The sequence below is a fragment of the Monodelphis domestica genome, chromosome 4, assembly GCF_027887165.1.
Source record: "Monodelphis domestica isolate mMonDom1 chromosome 4, mMonDom1.pri, whole genome shotgun sequence".
Lineage (NCBI taxonomy): Eukaryota > Metazoa > Chordata > Mammalia > Didelphimorphia > Didelphidae > Monodelphis > Monodelphis domestica.
In genome coordinates this window covers 162,468,936-162,485,871 of record NC_077230.1, presented here as the reverse complement: position 1 = coordinate 162,485,871, position 16,936 = coordinate 162,468,936, and the positions used below count along the sequence as shown (strand labels likewise).

The following is a 16,936-nucleotide window of genomic DNA, read 5'->3' as shown; positions in this document are numbered from 1 at the left end:
TTCAAAGCTCTATGGGCTCCTTTAACCTAGTAACAAAAGGCAAGTCAGGCTCTTCCTAATGTCTCAAGTTAGAGAAAATTCATTAAGCAAGGGTCATGAAAGCTAATACAGAGTCATGGCCCTAGTTTATCCTTTGGCAGGTCTTTGGCTTGAAAATAGATTTAAAGAAATCAGATGAGGCAGGACCTCATTCAATGTAAAAAGGGCTAGTTTCCTTTGTTTGCTCCTTTGCCCCTTGCTGGTTATGAGGCAGCTTGGAGGTGCAGTGTATAGTGTTGGATTTGGAGTTAGAAAGACTTGAATTTGAGTCTTCCCTCTAATACTTCATAGCTGTGTGACCCTAGGCAAGTCACTTAAACTCCCAGTCTCAGTTTTCTTATCTGAAAAATGGGGTTGATAAGAATACCTACTCTTGGGGGCAGAACCATTCTCCACAGTCTCTCAGGCTCTCAGCCTAGGTATTATCTTTGACTCCTCATTTTCTCTCCTTCCCCATATCCAAACCGTTGCCAAAGCCTTTGTCACATCTCTCATGTATTCCTGTTTTCTCTTTTGACACTTCCCCCAACCTAGGGAAGGCCTTCATCTCCTCACCCCTAAACTACTGAAATGGTCCACAGTTTGGTCTGCCTGCCCCAAGCCTCTTCCCACTCCAGTCCATTCTCCATTCAGCTGCCAAAGTCATTTTTTTAACTGGTCTGACTCAATAAACTGCTGTGGGTCCCTTATCACCTCCAGGATCAAATTCAAGATCCTCTGATGCTCAAAGCACTTCAAAATCTGGCTCTCTCCATACCTTTCCAGTGTTTTTATACCTTCTCTCTATGTATGTCCCTCTATGCCTGAATCTTGTCCTCCTGGTTGTTCCTCAAACAAATCTCTATCTTTGGCTCCAATCATTTTCAAAAACTGTCCCCTCCATGCCTAGAATGCTCTTCTTTCTCAATTATGTCTCCTGGATTCCTTCAATTTCCAGCTAAAATCCTATCTTCAATAGGAAGCCTCTCCCATCATAAGACCCTTACCTTCTGTCTTAAAACCAATACCACATATTGTTCCAAGGCAGAAGAGCAGTAAAGGCTAGTCAATGAGGATTAAGTGACTTGCCCAGGGTCACTGAGCTAGGAATCATCTGAGGTCAGATTTGAACCCAGGACCTCCCATTTCTAGTTCTGGCTCTCAATCCACTGATCCACTTAGCTATCCTCCTCCTCCAATACCTCATGCCTTGATTTTCATGCCTTCCTTGTTTGCACATAGCTGTGTGTAATTTGTTTCTCTCTTTAGAATGTAAGCTCCTTTGGAGCAGGGACTTTGGCTTTCTTTCTTTCCCCAGTGCTTGGCACAGTGTCTGGCATATACAAATGCTTACTGCCATATATACTTGTGGTGAAGACCATAAGAGTCAGTATGTGTAAAGCCTTTTGCAAACCTTAAAATGCATTATAGATGCTGGTGATAACCTTGTTTCTGAGGGGACCACAGTGAAAAAGCCCAGGATTTAGAATTGGATGCCTAGTTTTGAATCCCAGCAATGCTGCGTGAGCTTGGGCAAATTGGTTAACCTAATTTCTTCATTTGAAAACTTAATTTCTTCATCTGAAAAATGAGGGGTTAAAGTAGGTGATTCTTGAGTCCTTCCTTATCTTCAATCCTATAATCCTATATTGTGGAAATAGAATCAACCTGTTTTAGTAACTGACTGGAGATGAGAGCTGATGGAGAATGAAAACATCAAAATGGCAATTGCACTCACAGAAATTGAGAAGACAAAACCAGGAACAGGGTTTTAGGGAAAGATAATACGTTCAGATAGGGACAATCTGAGTTTGAGGTGAGAGATGTAGAAATGGAGCTCAAAAGAGAGACCAGAGCTGAAAAAAGAGCATTGGGGTTTACCAGTGTTGAGGGAATCATTGAAGCTGTGGAAGTGAATCAGGTTGTCGAAGGAAATTATAAGGAGGGATACCTCAGGACAGAATCCTAGAATATGTCCTTCAGGCTCATGGATTTAGAGGTGGAAGAGACATCAGGGATCATCTAGGGACCCTAAAGTTTCTTATTTAGAGATAAGGAAACTGAGGCCCAGGAGTTTAAGTAACTTGTCCAAAGTCTCAGAGGGAATAAGTAATTGGGTCCTCTGTACTGTCTATAGGTATTGGAAAGAGGTAGTGAATTCATTTGCAAGATAGAAGGATACCATAATCTGGAAAATTTGTTTTTTCCTTGAGACATGCTATATGTTTTCTCCCATATTAGACAGTGAGCTCCTGGAGAGCAAAGATTGTCTTTTGCTTTCTTTTGTATTCTCATTGTTTAGCTCAGTGCCTGCAACATAGTAAATGTTGAACAAGTGTTCATTGATTAAATTTATTTTTATTACATTCTCATCTCTTCACTCTCACACCTTGCCCCCATGCCTTTATTTTTCTGTAATATGCTATGATTGAAAACTTAACTGCTAGAAGTATCCATTTTTCTTAAAATCTCACTTCCCTGTTGGTGACACCATTGGTGGGGGATCAATCATATATGTCTGGGTAAGACTCTCAACCCTACCTATAACATCTTTATACTCTTTAAGTTCTTGGTCCCAAGCTGGTTTAGTTTATGGACCAGGAAGCTAGTTCTCTTGGGCTGACTTAGCATGGAGAAGTGGCTCCTGGCTTGGTGGATTGTTGAGGGTCAATCTGGTAATGGCAGTACTCTTGAAGCCCCAGTATGGTGCTTGATTTAAAGCCCTATGATGAGAGAAGGTGCCCTGACCAGATAGAAGAAGGGTCAGCTATTCGGAGGAATGACAAGAGGCTGTTAATGCTGGGAATGCCAAGGCTGACGAGCCACTTCTCTGTAGGACCATCACTAATCCTCTTTCCACTGTAACCTGGAGACCATTGCCTCCCAGACCTTGACCTGATATGCCTTCCCCAGATTCCAGTCACTTCCTTTCTACTGTTCTTTGTTTGCTGCTAAGTGGTACAGTCAGATATTAGACATGAAGATAAGAGGACCTGACTTCACCCCAGCCACTTAACTAGCTGAGTGAGCCACTTAACTTTTTTGGGCTTAATTCCTTCATTTGTAAAATGAGGCAGGTCCTTCTGATTTCTTTCAGTCTTGGCTTCTTCATCTTTAAAATGAAGAGGCTGACCTTGATAGTGTGTAATTAGGATTTGCTCCCCAGAAACTCTCTCTCCTAGCACTCCATCTTCCTTTTCATGTTAAGTTTTGTGGAGCTCGGCCCTTCTCTCTTTGTTCACCTGATGTCAGCTATGGAAGTGGATTTTATGCCAGGCAGGAGAATCTACACACATGAGTCTACTTTTTGTTAGATAATTAGGTTTGAACTACTATTTCTTTTAGTTTATTTTCTTTCTACTTCAAGTGATTATTAGTAAATTTTATAAAATATAATACTTGGAATTATTGGATATTAACTGAAATCTTACATTATGTAATTAGGATTTGCTTCCCAATATTCCATGTTCCTTCTTATGTTGTGTGCTAATGTAGGGAGGATAAAAGTTTTGTGGAGCAAATCCTAATTACCAATAGTTTCTCTTATTAATTCATTCTCTGATTTATTCTATCTCCTCTTGAGATGACTCTACTTTGGGGCCTGTTTTCTTGGGGAGCCTTTGGTCTGGACCACAGTTTCTATGTTCTGCTCACTCTCTGGAACACTCATACAGCAACCTTGACCCATCATAGACTGAGGATTTTATCTAAGAGGTTAAATGACTTGTCCAAAGTCATAAAACTAGTATGAGATTTGAGCCTAAAACTCCTAAATATAAATCCAGTACTCTATCTAATGTGCCTATTGTAGAGAGAAAGTAAAGCACAGTACAGCAATTTTCAAAGTGCGGATCATGATTTGGGGGGGGGGGTGTCCCTGAGATCCCTTTAGGGAGTCTACAAAGTCGAAATGATTTTCATAATACTACTAAAATGTTGTCAATTGAAATGCTCCTCCCTTTTCCAACTACATATCTATGTGAAGGTGGATTTTCTTCCTATACTTTAAACAGAACAACATATCATGACAGATTGAATGGAGAAGCAAATATGAGAATCCAACTATCTTCTCCTAAGCCAGACATGAAAAGGATTTGCAGAAATTTGTAAAATAATGCCACTCTTCTCACAGATTTTTTATTGTTTCCAAAAATAGTTATTTTTCATTAAAATGTTGATGTTAACATATAATGGGGTTATTATTTTAAAATGAATTAATACATAAATATTTTAAAAATTGATTAGTTTTAATTTCTAATGCAATAAATATTGATAGATAAAGCCAACATAAAAAAAAGGCTTTTAGGGAACCCTCAATAATTTTTAAGAGCTAAAGGAATCCTAAATTCAGAAAGTTTGAGAACCTCATCAGTCTGGGGACCTGGGTGCTAGTCCTGCCTTTGCTAGTAGTTAGATGTGTGACCCTGGCAAATCAGCTCCTCCTTTCTCAATTTCCTTATCCATAAGAGGAAAAGATTTGATGATATAGCCTCTCACGTCCCTTCCAGCACTCTGATTCTTTGACCATTCTTCTATTTGGCCTTTAGATGAGCGGACCTGGAATATGTCTAAATCTCCCAGTAGACATTTAACTCCACAGCTATTATAGAGAGATTATTGTAAGCTGGTTAACTAGTAAAGTTTGGAGAAGGAATAGTAAGCTGATTTAGAATTGAACCTATTGATTTATCAAGGATTTCTTCTAAGCTAACCGAGGAGGGCAAAGAAAAGAGACAAATTACTTTTCTGGAAACTACTGACATGGAAATTTGATTATAAACATAGAACAATGAGAAGGATTTGGGCTGTGGTCTAGTGAAGGGCAAATTGATATAGCCAGGCTGGTATGGTTTTGCTTGGTCCTAGGACTAGAAGGAGTGGGAAAGGATTCTAGTGAATTTATTAAGTCCCCCATCTTTGAAGGGGGATGATCTTTACTTTGCTTTCTTATCAGAAATTCATTTTATTTCACTGAGCCTCAGTTACCTTGTCTCTGAAAGGGGAGTAATAAATCACTACCTAGATGCTTCATAGGGCTGTTGTGAGGAAAAGAGTTTTGGAAATTTTAGGAAGTCAGAGAAATGGAGTGTTGTTATTGCTATCCTGCATGGTTTCTCCCATTGTTTTTTGGCATATTTGTGAGAGAAGGGCAAAGAGAAAGGAATAATTTGTTGCTTCACTTGCCTTTATCTATCTCTCTTATCTAATTATCTAATCTTATTTATCTATCCCTCATATGGTAAGAAGGAATCAAACACTCACTTTTCTGCAGTTAGAAATTTGGTAAGTCAAGAAAAAAAGCAAACAAACCCATTTCAATTTTCCTCAGAATTCAGGTCACATTATGAGAAGTCAGCATAAATGCTATATCCTAGAACCACAGAATTTGGGATCTGAAAGGAAACCTGGAGGTCATATTCTCCAAACCCTTACTTCAAAGATGAGGAAACTGAAGCCTAAAAGAAGTGACTTATCCAAGATCACTCCCAATGGTCAGTTAAGACTAATAACCAGATCCCGTAAGGAAGTGATCTTTACATGTGACAGAAGCTTGAACTGACATAAATGCAAATATTCCAGTTCTTTGTTTTTACTCAAAATAGGCCATCAAAACAATATTTAAGTAGAAAAAGTCATATTCTTACTTTTTAAAAAAGCATCATTGGTTTTTGCATTCTCATTGATGGGCAAAAGGAAGAAGAATGCAAGAATAAGAAATGGCAGGTAGAATTTCTTTGCTTGGAATTCTTTAATATAGAATATCCTGGGTGAAGGGCTTGCTTAGAAAACAGAAGAATAGTATTATGATTAAAGAGGAAAAATAGATATACCTCCCACTGGCCAAGATCTTTACTTAGAGAAGAGAACATAGTAACTCCAAGAAAAGGAGATTTCTGGGAGAAATGTATAAAGGAGAAAAATCTTGAATTATTGTTTCATTTTTGTTATATATGGTTTGTACATTCAGGCACCATTTTCTAAACTTAAGCCTCTTGCCTGGAAGACATAGAACTCTAGTGTCCTCTGGTGGCAAAAGCTCAGTAATGTTCCTTTGGCATGATAGAAACTAGATTTTCTTTAGAAATCGTGATGGATGTTAAACTCTTCATTCAGGGGACCTAAGACACTGGCTATCTGGTGACACAGCAATATATGACCTTTGTTACATGATCAACGCCATCATGTGAGGAAAATGGGAAAGTTAGAGTCATGATCTATGAAGTCCTGGTTCAGAGCCTGTTTCAAAATTACAGGTGAATTTTTTTTTTTGGCTGCTATTACACCATTTTATTTGAAAAATGATCATTGAAATAGCTGCTCAAGTTTAAGGCTGCTTCGTACAATATGGGGATTTTTTTTCTTTTGCAAAATAGCATCCAGATAAAGGACAGAAACCTGCAAGTCCTTATGGCTTATTTGTCTTCTGTTTATTTTGTATATGTTCATTTAGATATTTGCTGTCTTCCAGATTTGGAAGGCAATCTTTTCAAAGGCAACGATTATGTCCTTTTTGTTTCTCTGCTCCCAGTGCCTGAAACAGTGTTTGGCATATAGGAAACATTTAATAAATGCTTGTTAATTGATGGATGTTAAGTTTGGGCAGGTAGATGGTGAGGTGGATGCCGTTGGTCCTAGAGTCAGGGAAACTCATCTTCCTGAGTTTAAATCTAACATCAAATACTTATTAATTGTGTGGCATTGGGCAAATCACTTAACCTTTTTGCTTCAGTTTCCTGATTTGTAAAATGGGCTGGAGAAGGAATTGCAAAGCATGGCAGTATCTTAGCCAAGAAAACCCCAGAAGGGGTCATGATGAGTTGGACAAGAATGAAAAACAACTCATCAACAAGCTCATATTAGATGCTCTTTTATATGTGTGAATAAACCATAATGTAAACTTTTAGATCAGATGAGCTGCATACAGTAGAACAAATTTTCAGAACTTCCCCTCCATTTTCCTTTACTGCTAGCAAATTCCTGGGCATTATGGTAGTGGTGGAGACTTTCTGGAGACTCAACCTTTGGAGAGAGTCCTGGGACTGGGCAGGGTAAGGAACTTAGCCAGGAAGTGAGAGGAAGAGAGGAAGGTGGGCTATAGAATTTGTGTATTATGAAAAGCTGAGTAAATTTATACCCAAAGAACTAAAATGATGAGAAGCACATCTACATTCCAGAAAATCTCTTGGAAAACTATAAGGCACTTACAGAATATAAGCTATGCTTAGAAAGAAGAATGCCATTGACCAGGAGGTATGGTGGAACTTTCACATTCCTTGATATTGAGAAGATAAATCACTGTACTCAGGTCCCAACTTGGATAACTTTCTAAAACAAGTAAATTTTCTTAAATCAAAGTCCACAGAAAGAAAGAAACAAACAAAGCCCCAAATATTTGAAAATACAAAAATAAATTAAAAGTTAAAAAAATGTAAACCTGACTGAGGAAGAATCATAAATGCTTGGTGGCTTGATGATAGATTTAGAGCTTTTAGAAAGGACATTAGATGCCAGCTATAATAGCTCCTTAATTTTGCAGATAAAGAAACTTAGGACCAGAGAGGATAAGTGACTTATCTGAGGTCAGATGAGCAAGTGGCTGAGTGAGGATTTGTAATGGCTTCTAATATCAGCATGTTTTCTCTCACAGGACACTGCCTCTTGAACCTTGGCAATATGTTTAGATATTCTATGTTTCTTCAATGGGAAAGGAATTTAAAGCATTTAGACCCAGAGATATTGTTAAAATAATTCTAAATCACTATTATACGTAATGTCTTTTCTATATATTTCATCCTTTATTGCTTATATTTCCCATCATGGATTCTGTGCTCTAGCTAAGTTGGGCTTGTTCACATCTTTCATCATCACCATCATCACCATCATTACCACCATCACCATCACCATCACCACTACAAGCATTTATACAGTAGTTTAAGGTTTGCAAAACCCTTTATACTTACTATATTGACTCATTTGATCCTCATAGAAGTCTTATGAGATGGATATTATTATTAATTCCAATTTTACAGATGAGAAAACAGGTTGATGGATGTTAAGTGATTTCCCCAGGGTCACAACAACTAGTGTCAGAGGCAAGACTTGAGCTGAGATTTTCTTCATTCCAAGTCTAGCACTTTATCCACTCTACCACCTACTTAGTATTTTTGTCCTCTCTGGAGTCTAAAATGTGTCTTGGTATCCCTTCCCCTACTTGCAAACTCTGCTCAAAATGATCTCTTTCATGAAGACTTATCTAAATCTACTTCAGTTTCAGTGCTTGAATACTGGACTTCTTTTTGTATTAATAAACATGATTTCTAGATAGTCACTTGCACTTTCTTTTCTGTGCAAATATTGGTTCAGTATGCACATATTTTTATATCGTTTTTACCTTTTTTCCTAATTGGAGGTAAGTTCCATCAAGGAAAGAACTTTATCTTTTGATCCTCTATTATATCCCAAATCACCTACTAAAGTCTTTTACCAATGCCTAATCATCCTCATGATAATAATATAATAATAAATATATATATAATATATATAATTCTTTAAGGATTACAAATATTTACCTATATTATGTCATTTGATGCTCAAAATAACCTTGGGAGGTAAGTGTTATTATCATCCTCCTTTTGCAGATGATGAAACTGAGGCAGAGAGAGGTTAAATGATTTGGTCAGGGTCACAGAGCTAGCAACTATCTGAGGGCAGAAATTAAATTCAAGTCTTCCTGATTTTAAGCCAGTGTGCTATGTACTTGTACCAGCTAACTCGTTTTGAGAAGGCTAAGCCAAGGAGAGGCAAAATCTGGAATTTCCTGCCAACCTAGAAGAGTTTCAAGTACAGTTCTGATGGACTCTGTATGGATTCTGTCTTGGATCAAACATCTAAGTTTGGAAAGGTTCATCATATTTTTTGCTTTCCTAACCCATGAATATTTTCTATTGTGCTTTAAATCAATAGAGGAAGAAGATATATGAAAGAAAGTCATTGATAGATCTTCCTGCTATGACAAGTATAATGTTCTTTGGTGGGCACTCAGAACATTTCGGTAATTCTGACTGGACCGTGCTTAAATGCCATAGCATAATCTTATTTTAATTCAGACTTACCACCCCACTGGCTTTCACAACAGGAGCTTCTATGTCTGGAAAGACATTCTCTAGGTACCACTTGAAACTTCTGCACCCCAGTTTTTTCCGGAGTTCTCTTTGTTGAGTGAGATTTCCAATAGTCAGACTTTGCTCCAAGAGATGGTGACCGTGGCCATAGAAAATCTCTTTGTATTCATCTAACCATACTTCAGCCACCCGAATCAAATTTCTCTCTATGGTTTTAATCCGATTTTCAGGGAAAGAGTACGGATTGTCTTTCCTGAAGATGTGGCCCACTCGGGAACAGGGAATGATTTCAATTTCTCCTCCACACATCCACACCTGGGGCAGGGGGATGATACAAATTTGTCATTCAGTGGAAAAACATATTAAAAAGGACAATTATTTAAAAACAACTGATGCTCATGATATCATAATATAATAGGAAAACAAAATCCTTAATAAATACACACTTCTGTATATCCCAAATGTACATATTTTAATGTATTTCGAATTGATTTTATACATTTTAGAATCAAGGCATGGAACATACAATTGTTTAATAAATGTTTTTGATGATGATATGCAATTCTCAAAAATCAATAGTTGATTACAATCAAATTTATAGGCTTAATTTTTAGGGTACAGATAGCATTAGAGCATTATTATAATTCTATTCTTTGGGCTTATGCTAAGTGGCCGTTCTATAGAAACAACCAGCTACTCAATGGATCAGTACCTTCAAAACCTTCATTAGGGTCCAAGATGGATGTCAGTAGAAAACAAACAAATAATTGTATGCAGCATGTTTATTTTGTATTATATACAGGGCTCAAAACATTTTATACTGGTTGGAAAAAATCTGTATTCTACTTCTTTTTCAAGATGCAGTCACTGAAACACCAGAAATGAAAGGACTTTCCTAAAATTGGCTGATGGAAAGCAGCTTTGCTCCCAGTTCCCAAACTAGCATACATTAGCATTAATACAAGTCAAGGACTCCTGATAAAGTTTTGAAATGTCTTTTCCTGCAATCATTACTTCTTTCAATAATATCACAAAGACGAACCAGATAAAATCTTCCAAAATACAAAACTGGAAATGTTGGGCCATACTTGGCAATACCTTGAATGAAAGCTCCATATTTTCGCCACCCCAAACCTCAAGGCCAGGATCATATGTTCCAAGTTCAAAAAAATATTTTTTATCAATAGAAAATAATCCACCAGCCATGACTGGACACCTAAAAATTAAAGGACTGGTTTTAGACTTAAATTATTTGGAATATGAAGAAACCTACCATCCTGACAATAGTTATGCTCAGAATAAAAACCTTGGGACAAATTAATAACGAACTCATTTAGGATATTCTATTATGGTGGCAGGTGGCTACAATAAAGCCCAGATGGGTGTTCTGCTTCCACTATGTATTTTGTCTTTAAGGGCCCTGAAATATGCTGTCTGACTGAAACACTGGATGTGCCAAGATAGGGACCCTTTGACCTTGACTTGGAGGGATTTCTTAGTGGACCCTAATTTATTTTTTTGTACTTGGAAAATAGCAGTATTGATTTTCAAGGATGATAAGAAGAACATCAACAAATCTAGCCTGGGACACTTATTAGCTGTGTGACCTTGGGGAAATCATTTAAACTCAGTTTGCCTCAGTTTCCCCAACTATGAAATTGGCATAGTCATAAGTACCTGTCTTGCAGATTTATTGTTGAGGAGTAAATAAAATAATATTTGTAAATTGTGATTAGTATAGTGTCTGGTACATAGTAAGCAGTTTATAAATTCTCATTCCCTTCCCCCTTCCTTAATATCTTATGTTTTTGTGATACTTTAACGTTTTATAAATGCTTTCATCATTCTATATCATTTATCCTTACAACATCCCTGTGAGGTACTAAAATAGAAGCAAAGATACTAATATAAATATGGCTATAAATACTCATACAAATTGCCAATGATGTATTAACAAGTAAGCATCAAATATCTGACTCTTTTGTATTTGTTTGTGGAAAGGAAGGGGTTAACTCAGGATCTGGATTACAGAAGGGTTTTTTGTGGTTTTTTTTTGGTGTTGTTTTAGATCCTTACCTTCCATTTTGGAATTAATATTGTATATTGGTTCCAAGGCAGAAGAGCTGTTAAGGCTGGGCAATGGGGGGTTAAGTGACTTGCCCAGTGTTACCACATCTAGAAAGCATCTGAGGCCAGATCTGAGAGGGTTGTGACTCTCAATCCACTGAGCCACCTAGCTGCCCCTCAAAGTTTTTCTTAAGGAACCTAGAAGGTAGAGTACAGACAGCAATTCATCTGAAGAACATTCCCTTCCAAAGAGCATTCCCTTCCAAACTACCTTAAAATAATTCCTCAAATCAAATTTTCAAGCTGTAGAGTCAATAAAAAATCATGGTGAAACATTCTTTTTCAGTCTAAGCAGCTTAGAAGGTTGGTAGGAGAGGTCTGTGACACAAGGGTTGGGACAAGCCCAGAACACTTCAGGAGCATTGAAGTAGGAGGTTGGAAATGGCTGTGACAAGAACAGCAGCATCTCTGGGAGTTCTCATCCTGGAGATAGTTAGAGGGTTAGAAGACTAGTCAGAAAGAGATTACAGGGGACTGCTTGCTAGCTCTGGGTGAAGCTGACTCTGATTGATGATTTGGTTGCCCATAAGAAATTCTGAGTTATAGTTCCAGGGCAGAGAGGGGATCTTCTGATCAGTCATGAGGGGGCAGGGAGCAGCAATGATCATTGGATCCAGTTCCAAGGCTAAGTGGGGCATGAGTACTTGTGGCTGCCAGACTTTAGAAAGAGACCTGGTCCCAGTTCCAGGGCTAATAGGACTGCTAGGGTTTTCAGTTTCCACAAACCAGCAGCCCTTTTTGAGTAAAGATCAGAATAAAGGTTGAGAGAAGTAACCACATCTCTCCTAGGATCACATCACTTTGGAAGCACCAAAAACTTGCCAAACTTCCAGAATTAGCTTTGAAAACAGCAGTACAAAAAAGCCTGAAGCTTGGGACATTGCCTCTTCATCCTCAAGTGAGCAGAGTCCAACTTTAATATAAAGTTCAAAGACAAGAAATAAGGTATATTAATAAGAAAAGAATAAAAAAGGAACATGACTATAAAAATCTACTATGGAGGCAGGAAAGATCAAGATATAAACTCAAAATCCAACAATGTGAAAACAGCTATAAGCAAAGTCTCAAAGAAAAATGGTAATCAGACCCAAGTTCAACAAGAATTCTTGGAAGAGCTGAAGAAAGAGATGAATGGAAGAAAAATGAAAATAACTCAAGAAAATTACAAAAAGAGAATAGTTTGGTAAGAGAGGCACAACAAATTCACTGAAGAAAAACAACTCATTATAAATAGAATTGACCAAATGAAAAAAGAGGTACAAAAGCTCACTAAAGAAAATAAAATAATTAAAGGTGGAACCAAGATGGCAGAATAGAGGCCAAGAAAGCTCGAACCTCTCTGAAAATCATCTCAAACCAACCTCAAAATAACACTTCAAAATGAATACTGAAGTAATACAGAAATAAATACAGAAATACAGAAACAACAAGGGGACAGAGTGAAGTACCTTTCTTGCTGAAAACAACTTGGAAGGTAGGCAGGGAGAGTCTGGCTACCTTGAGTGAGAAGGGAGTGGAGCCTGTAACAAGATCTCATAGCCCACAGTAAGGTTGCACCAAGGAGTACTAACACAAGTCAAGATTAAGTCCCACCCCACACCAACTACTCCAGGTTCTGAACCTGAGTCCAAGCCAATATCCATTCCTATTAAAAACACCAGTAAGCTTAAATGATAAGTAGTATCTGTCTAAAACTGTCAGCAAATATCATCTGCAATGGAGATAAGTTAGAAGACTTCTCAATAAAATCAATAGTAAAAAAGGATGTCCATTATCATCACTATTATTTTATGTTGTGCCAGAAATGCTAGCTTTCAAAATAAGAGGGAAAAAATGGAAAGAATTAAAGTGGGCAATGAAGAAACTAAACTATTACTCTTTGTGGATAATATGATCTGACATAGAGAATCCTAGAGAATCAACTAAAATTTAGTTGAAATAATTAAGAACTTCAACAAAGTTGCAGGATACAAAATAAACCCACATAAATCATCAGCATTTCTAAATATTATCAACAAAGTCCAGCACTAAGACATAGAAAGAGAAATTCCATTTAAAATAACTACAGACTATATACAATATTTAGAAATATACTTGCCCCAGAATTCAGGAATTATATGAACACAATTACACTTTTGAAATGTTGTCTTTCAAAATTGTTTTCAGAATGTTCAAATTTATGAAAAATAAGAGTCATTCTTAAGTTAATAAATGGCCATGGTTGTGAACAAGCATTTGTCTTTTTTTAAAAAAGATATTTTCCCAATTACATAAAATAACAAATAAAATCAGATCTAAACAATTGGAAAAATGTTAATTGTTCATGGGCAGGCTGAGATGATATAATCAAAAGACAATTTGACATAAATTAATTTACTTATTCAGTACCATACCAATCAAACTACCAAAAACAATTTTATAAAACAAGAAAAATAATAACAAAATTCATCTGGAAGAATAAAACATAAAGAATATCAAGGGAATTAGTTTTTTTTAAATATGAAGGAAGGTGACCTAGCAGTACCAGATCTCAAATTGTACTATAAAGCAGTGAGAAGAATGAGATCATTGTGCATAGTAGAGCAAAGTTGTGATGATGATCAAGTCTAAAGACTCAGTTCTGATCAATACAATGATCTAAGATATTTCCAAAGGACGTGTCATGAAAAAATGCTATCTATCTAAAGAAAAACAACTGCTGTGAATTCTGAGTGAAAATTGAAGTATAATTTTCTTGCTTTTTTTGTGATCTGGCTAATATGGAAATAGGTTTTGCATGATTTTACCTGTATAATTAATTGATATCATTTTGCTTGCCTTCTCAGTGAGGAGGGAAGTGGTGGAAGGGAGGGTGAGAATTTGGAACTCAAAATTTAAAAAGAAAAAAAAACAAAGAAAAAAAACCTTTAGCACCTCCAAATATCTAGGAAAACATGACCTTGTGGAGAAAATTATATATCAGAACTTCCTCATCTTTCATGAACTGACAGATGACAAATTTCCATCCAACAAATACAGAATTTAAAATATCCTAGGGAAGTCAACCAAGAAACTGTATTGGCATTAAACCATTATCATTGACTGAAATAGTCTCTTTCACACCTGGATAGGACATTGATTCATAAAAACTTAAGAACAACATTTTTCAAAATTGTCACCATTCCAAATACTTATATTTCTTAAGCTATACATAACAAAAAAAACTTTCCAAGTCCAGGCTGTCAGAAAAGACTTACTAGAGTCTTAAACAGCTAAATTTTAGGGGGGAAAAACACTTTAAGTTTAGAACTGCACTAAGCATTTTGAGATACCTCATATTTAAACTTGTTCATGGAAAACAAAATCATGTTGGAACCTGTAATAACCCTGTTTGTAAAAGTGCTTAGCATAGTATATGGAATATATATATGCTTAGTGATAAATTTATGGAAGGCTTTGGAATAAATTGGCACATCTTGTTTCTCCTTAATTTGCTATTTCAGTGTCTCTGAAAGCCCCACTTTGCTCCCATAGCCTTAATTTCCCATTCTTACCTTATTATATCTGTTTCCTTTATTTTATTTTGTTTAATGACATCAGGAGGAATCTTTTTCCAACTAAAATTCATAGGCCACACAAAGATGCCTCTTTGAAAGTTGTCCACTGTCATGTAACTAAGAAAGAGATAAAACAAGTAAAAGTTTGATCATATATGCCTCACGTTATTCACATCACAGCCCTTCTGCTGACTTCTTAGCAGAGTTACTTACACACAAGTGAACAATCAATATTTGCTGATTGAATGAACTAATTGCCCAAGAACAAGATGTTGGACAAACATCACCACAAATCTTTCAATGGCACAATGATAAATGAATGCATGGATTCTTTGTGCCATAACAATCATTTAGTTGTGCTACTCACTCGGCTTTTCCCCAGCTAGCCTGTTCATGTTCATTACCTCTATTTCCTCACTTCTTACTCCTCCATGCTTTGCATTCTGAATTCTTATGTCACTATTAAACTAAAATGACACACTCTAAAGTTATCAATGATCTTGAAATGGCCAAATCTAATAATGATCTTTTCTCAGTTCTGATCCTTTTTGATTTCTTGCTGCATTTGGCACAGTTGATTACCCTCTCCTAAATGTTCCTTCCTCCTTAAATTTTAATGTCAATGTTCTCCTCTCACTTTATTCTTCCTCTTTAATTTGTTCATTGACCCATTATCCATCTCACATTCTCTAACTATAATGTATTTAATGTCTCCTAAATTTGTCCTTAGATTTCTCTCTATCTCTCTGTCTCTGTCTCTGTCTCTATCTCTGTCCCTCTCTCTCTATCTCTCTATTCCTCTTTCTCTGTCTCTCTCTTTCTCTCTGTCTCTGTCTCTCTCTTTCTCTCTGTCTCTGTCTCTCTCTGTTTCTCTCTGTCTCAATCTCTGTCTCTCTCTGTTTCTCGCTCTCTGTCTTTCTTTCTCTGTCTCCCTCACTATATACTCATCTGCTCTCAAGAATTTAATTATAGTTTTTATATGCTGATTTCTAATAGAACTAGTTTATTTTCCACTTCAGTAAGCACATCACCATCTTAATTGCCTATTGGATATTTTAAAGTAAATATACTAGAGACATCTCAAATTCAACACATTCTCTTTTTTCTCAAACCCTCCTCTCTTTAGAACCTCCCTGTTTATGTTGAGGGTACCACATTGTTATAATTTTCCAGTTTATAACCTAACTCATTCTCCTTCACCCCACATATCTAATCTGTTTCTAAATTTCAGTATTTTTACCTCCACAGTAGCTCTCAATCTGACCCTTTTTCTTTATTCATATAGATGTTCCCTTAAGTCAGGTTGTCATTGTATCTTGTTCAATTCATCTCTCTGCCTCAAATTCCTCAATTTCAATCCATCCTGAATATGACTTCCAAAGTTCAAGGATAATATATAATATATAAATTTCCCTTTTTGTCTTTAAATCCCTTTATGATATACATTATTTTCTTTTCCTAACTTTGCAGTAAAACCAAAATAGATTTCTTTCTATTCCTCACACATAATATTCTACATCTTGTCTCCAAGTCTTTCCACATGTTTATTATATAGAATCTATTTCTTCCTTCAAAACGAAGCTCAAGCTTTTTTTTTTCATGTAGTTTCTTTCTTGATTTCTCCTTCCCCCAGATTCTAGGGCACTTCAACTTGTATTTAACTACTTTGAATTAATTTTATAATTATTCTGCCTGCCTTGATTCCATATGTACAATATACATAAATACATACATATGTTGTCATCTCCCATACAATATAAACTCTTTGAGAGTAGAAATTATTTCATTTTTGTCTTAGTAGTCTAGCACCTAGCACAGTGCCTGGCATATAGTAGACACTTAATAAATACTTCTTTAGTAGGATTGTCAATATAAATTATTTTCCCTTTTCACCTGTGATCAATGTTTGCCATGAATGGAACCTTATAGGCTCTTAGATCCAAATGGCTTAAGGAGAAAGTGCTAGAAAATCCATTTAGCCATGAAGGCTAGAATTTGTTAGGATATGTTTATAAGATTGGAGTAGGAGTAAGAGGAGTTCAGAAATGAGTTGGATCAGTAAGTTATTTAATTTTTCTTTGCTCAAAGATATTCCCTTCCTCCAGATTGTTCTCAGTAATTTCTTATTTGGCA

At 36.4% G+C, this 16,936-nt stretch overlaps 1 protein-coding gene across 1 annotated transcript in view; it reads right to left on the bottom strand.

Annotated features, from left to right (window-relative positions):
- Positions 1-16,936, bottom strand: part of GALNT5 (polypeptide N-acetylgalactosaminyltransferase 5) — a 76,272-nt gene that overhangs the window by 26,022 nt on the left and 33,314 nt on the right. Inside the window, exons 5-7 of the mRNA XM_056793884.1 lie at positions 14,801-14,920; positions 10,239-10,356; positions 9,132-9,455 (exon numbers count right to left, since the gene is read on the bottom strand). Coding sequence (XP_056649862.1) covers positions 9,132-9,455; positions 10,239-10,356; positions 14,801-14,920 — 562 coding nt within the window. The remainder of the gene's footprint in view (positions 1-9,131; positions 9,456-10,238; positions 10,357-14,800; positions 14,921-16,936) is intronic.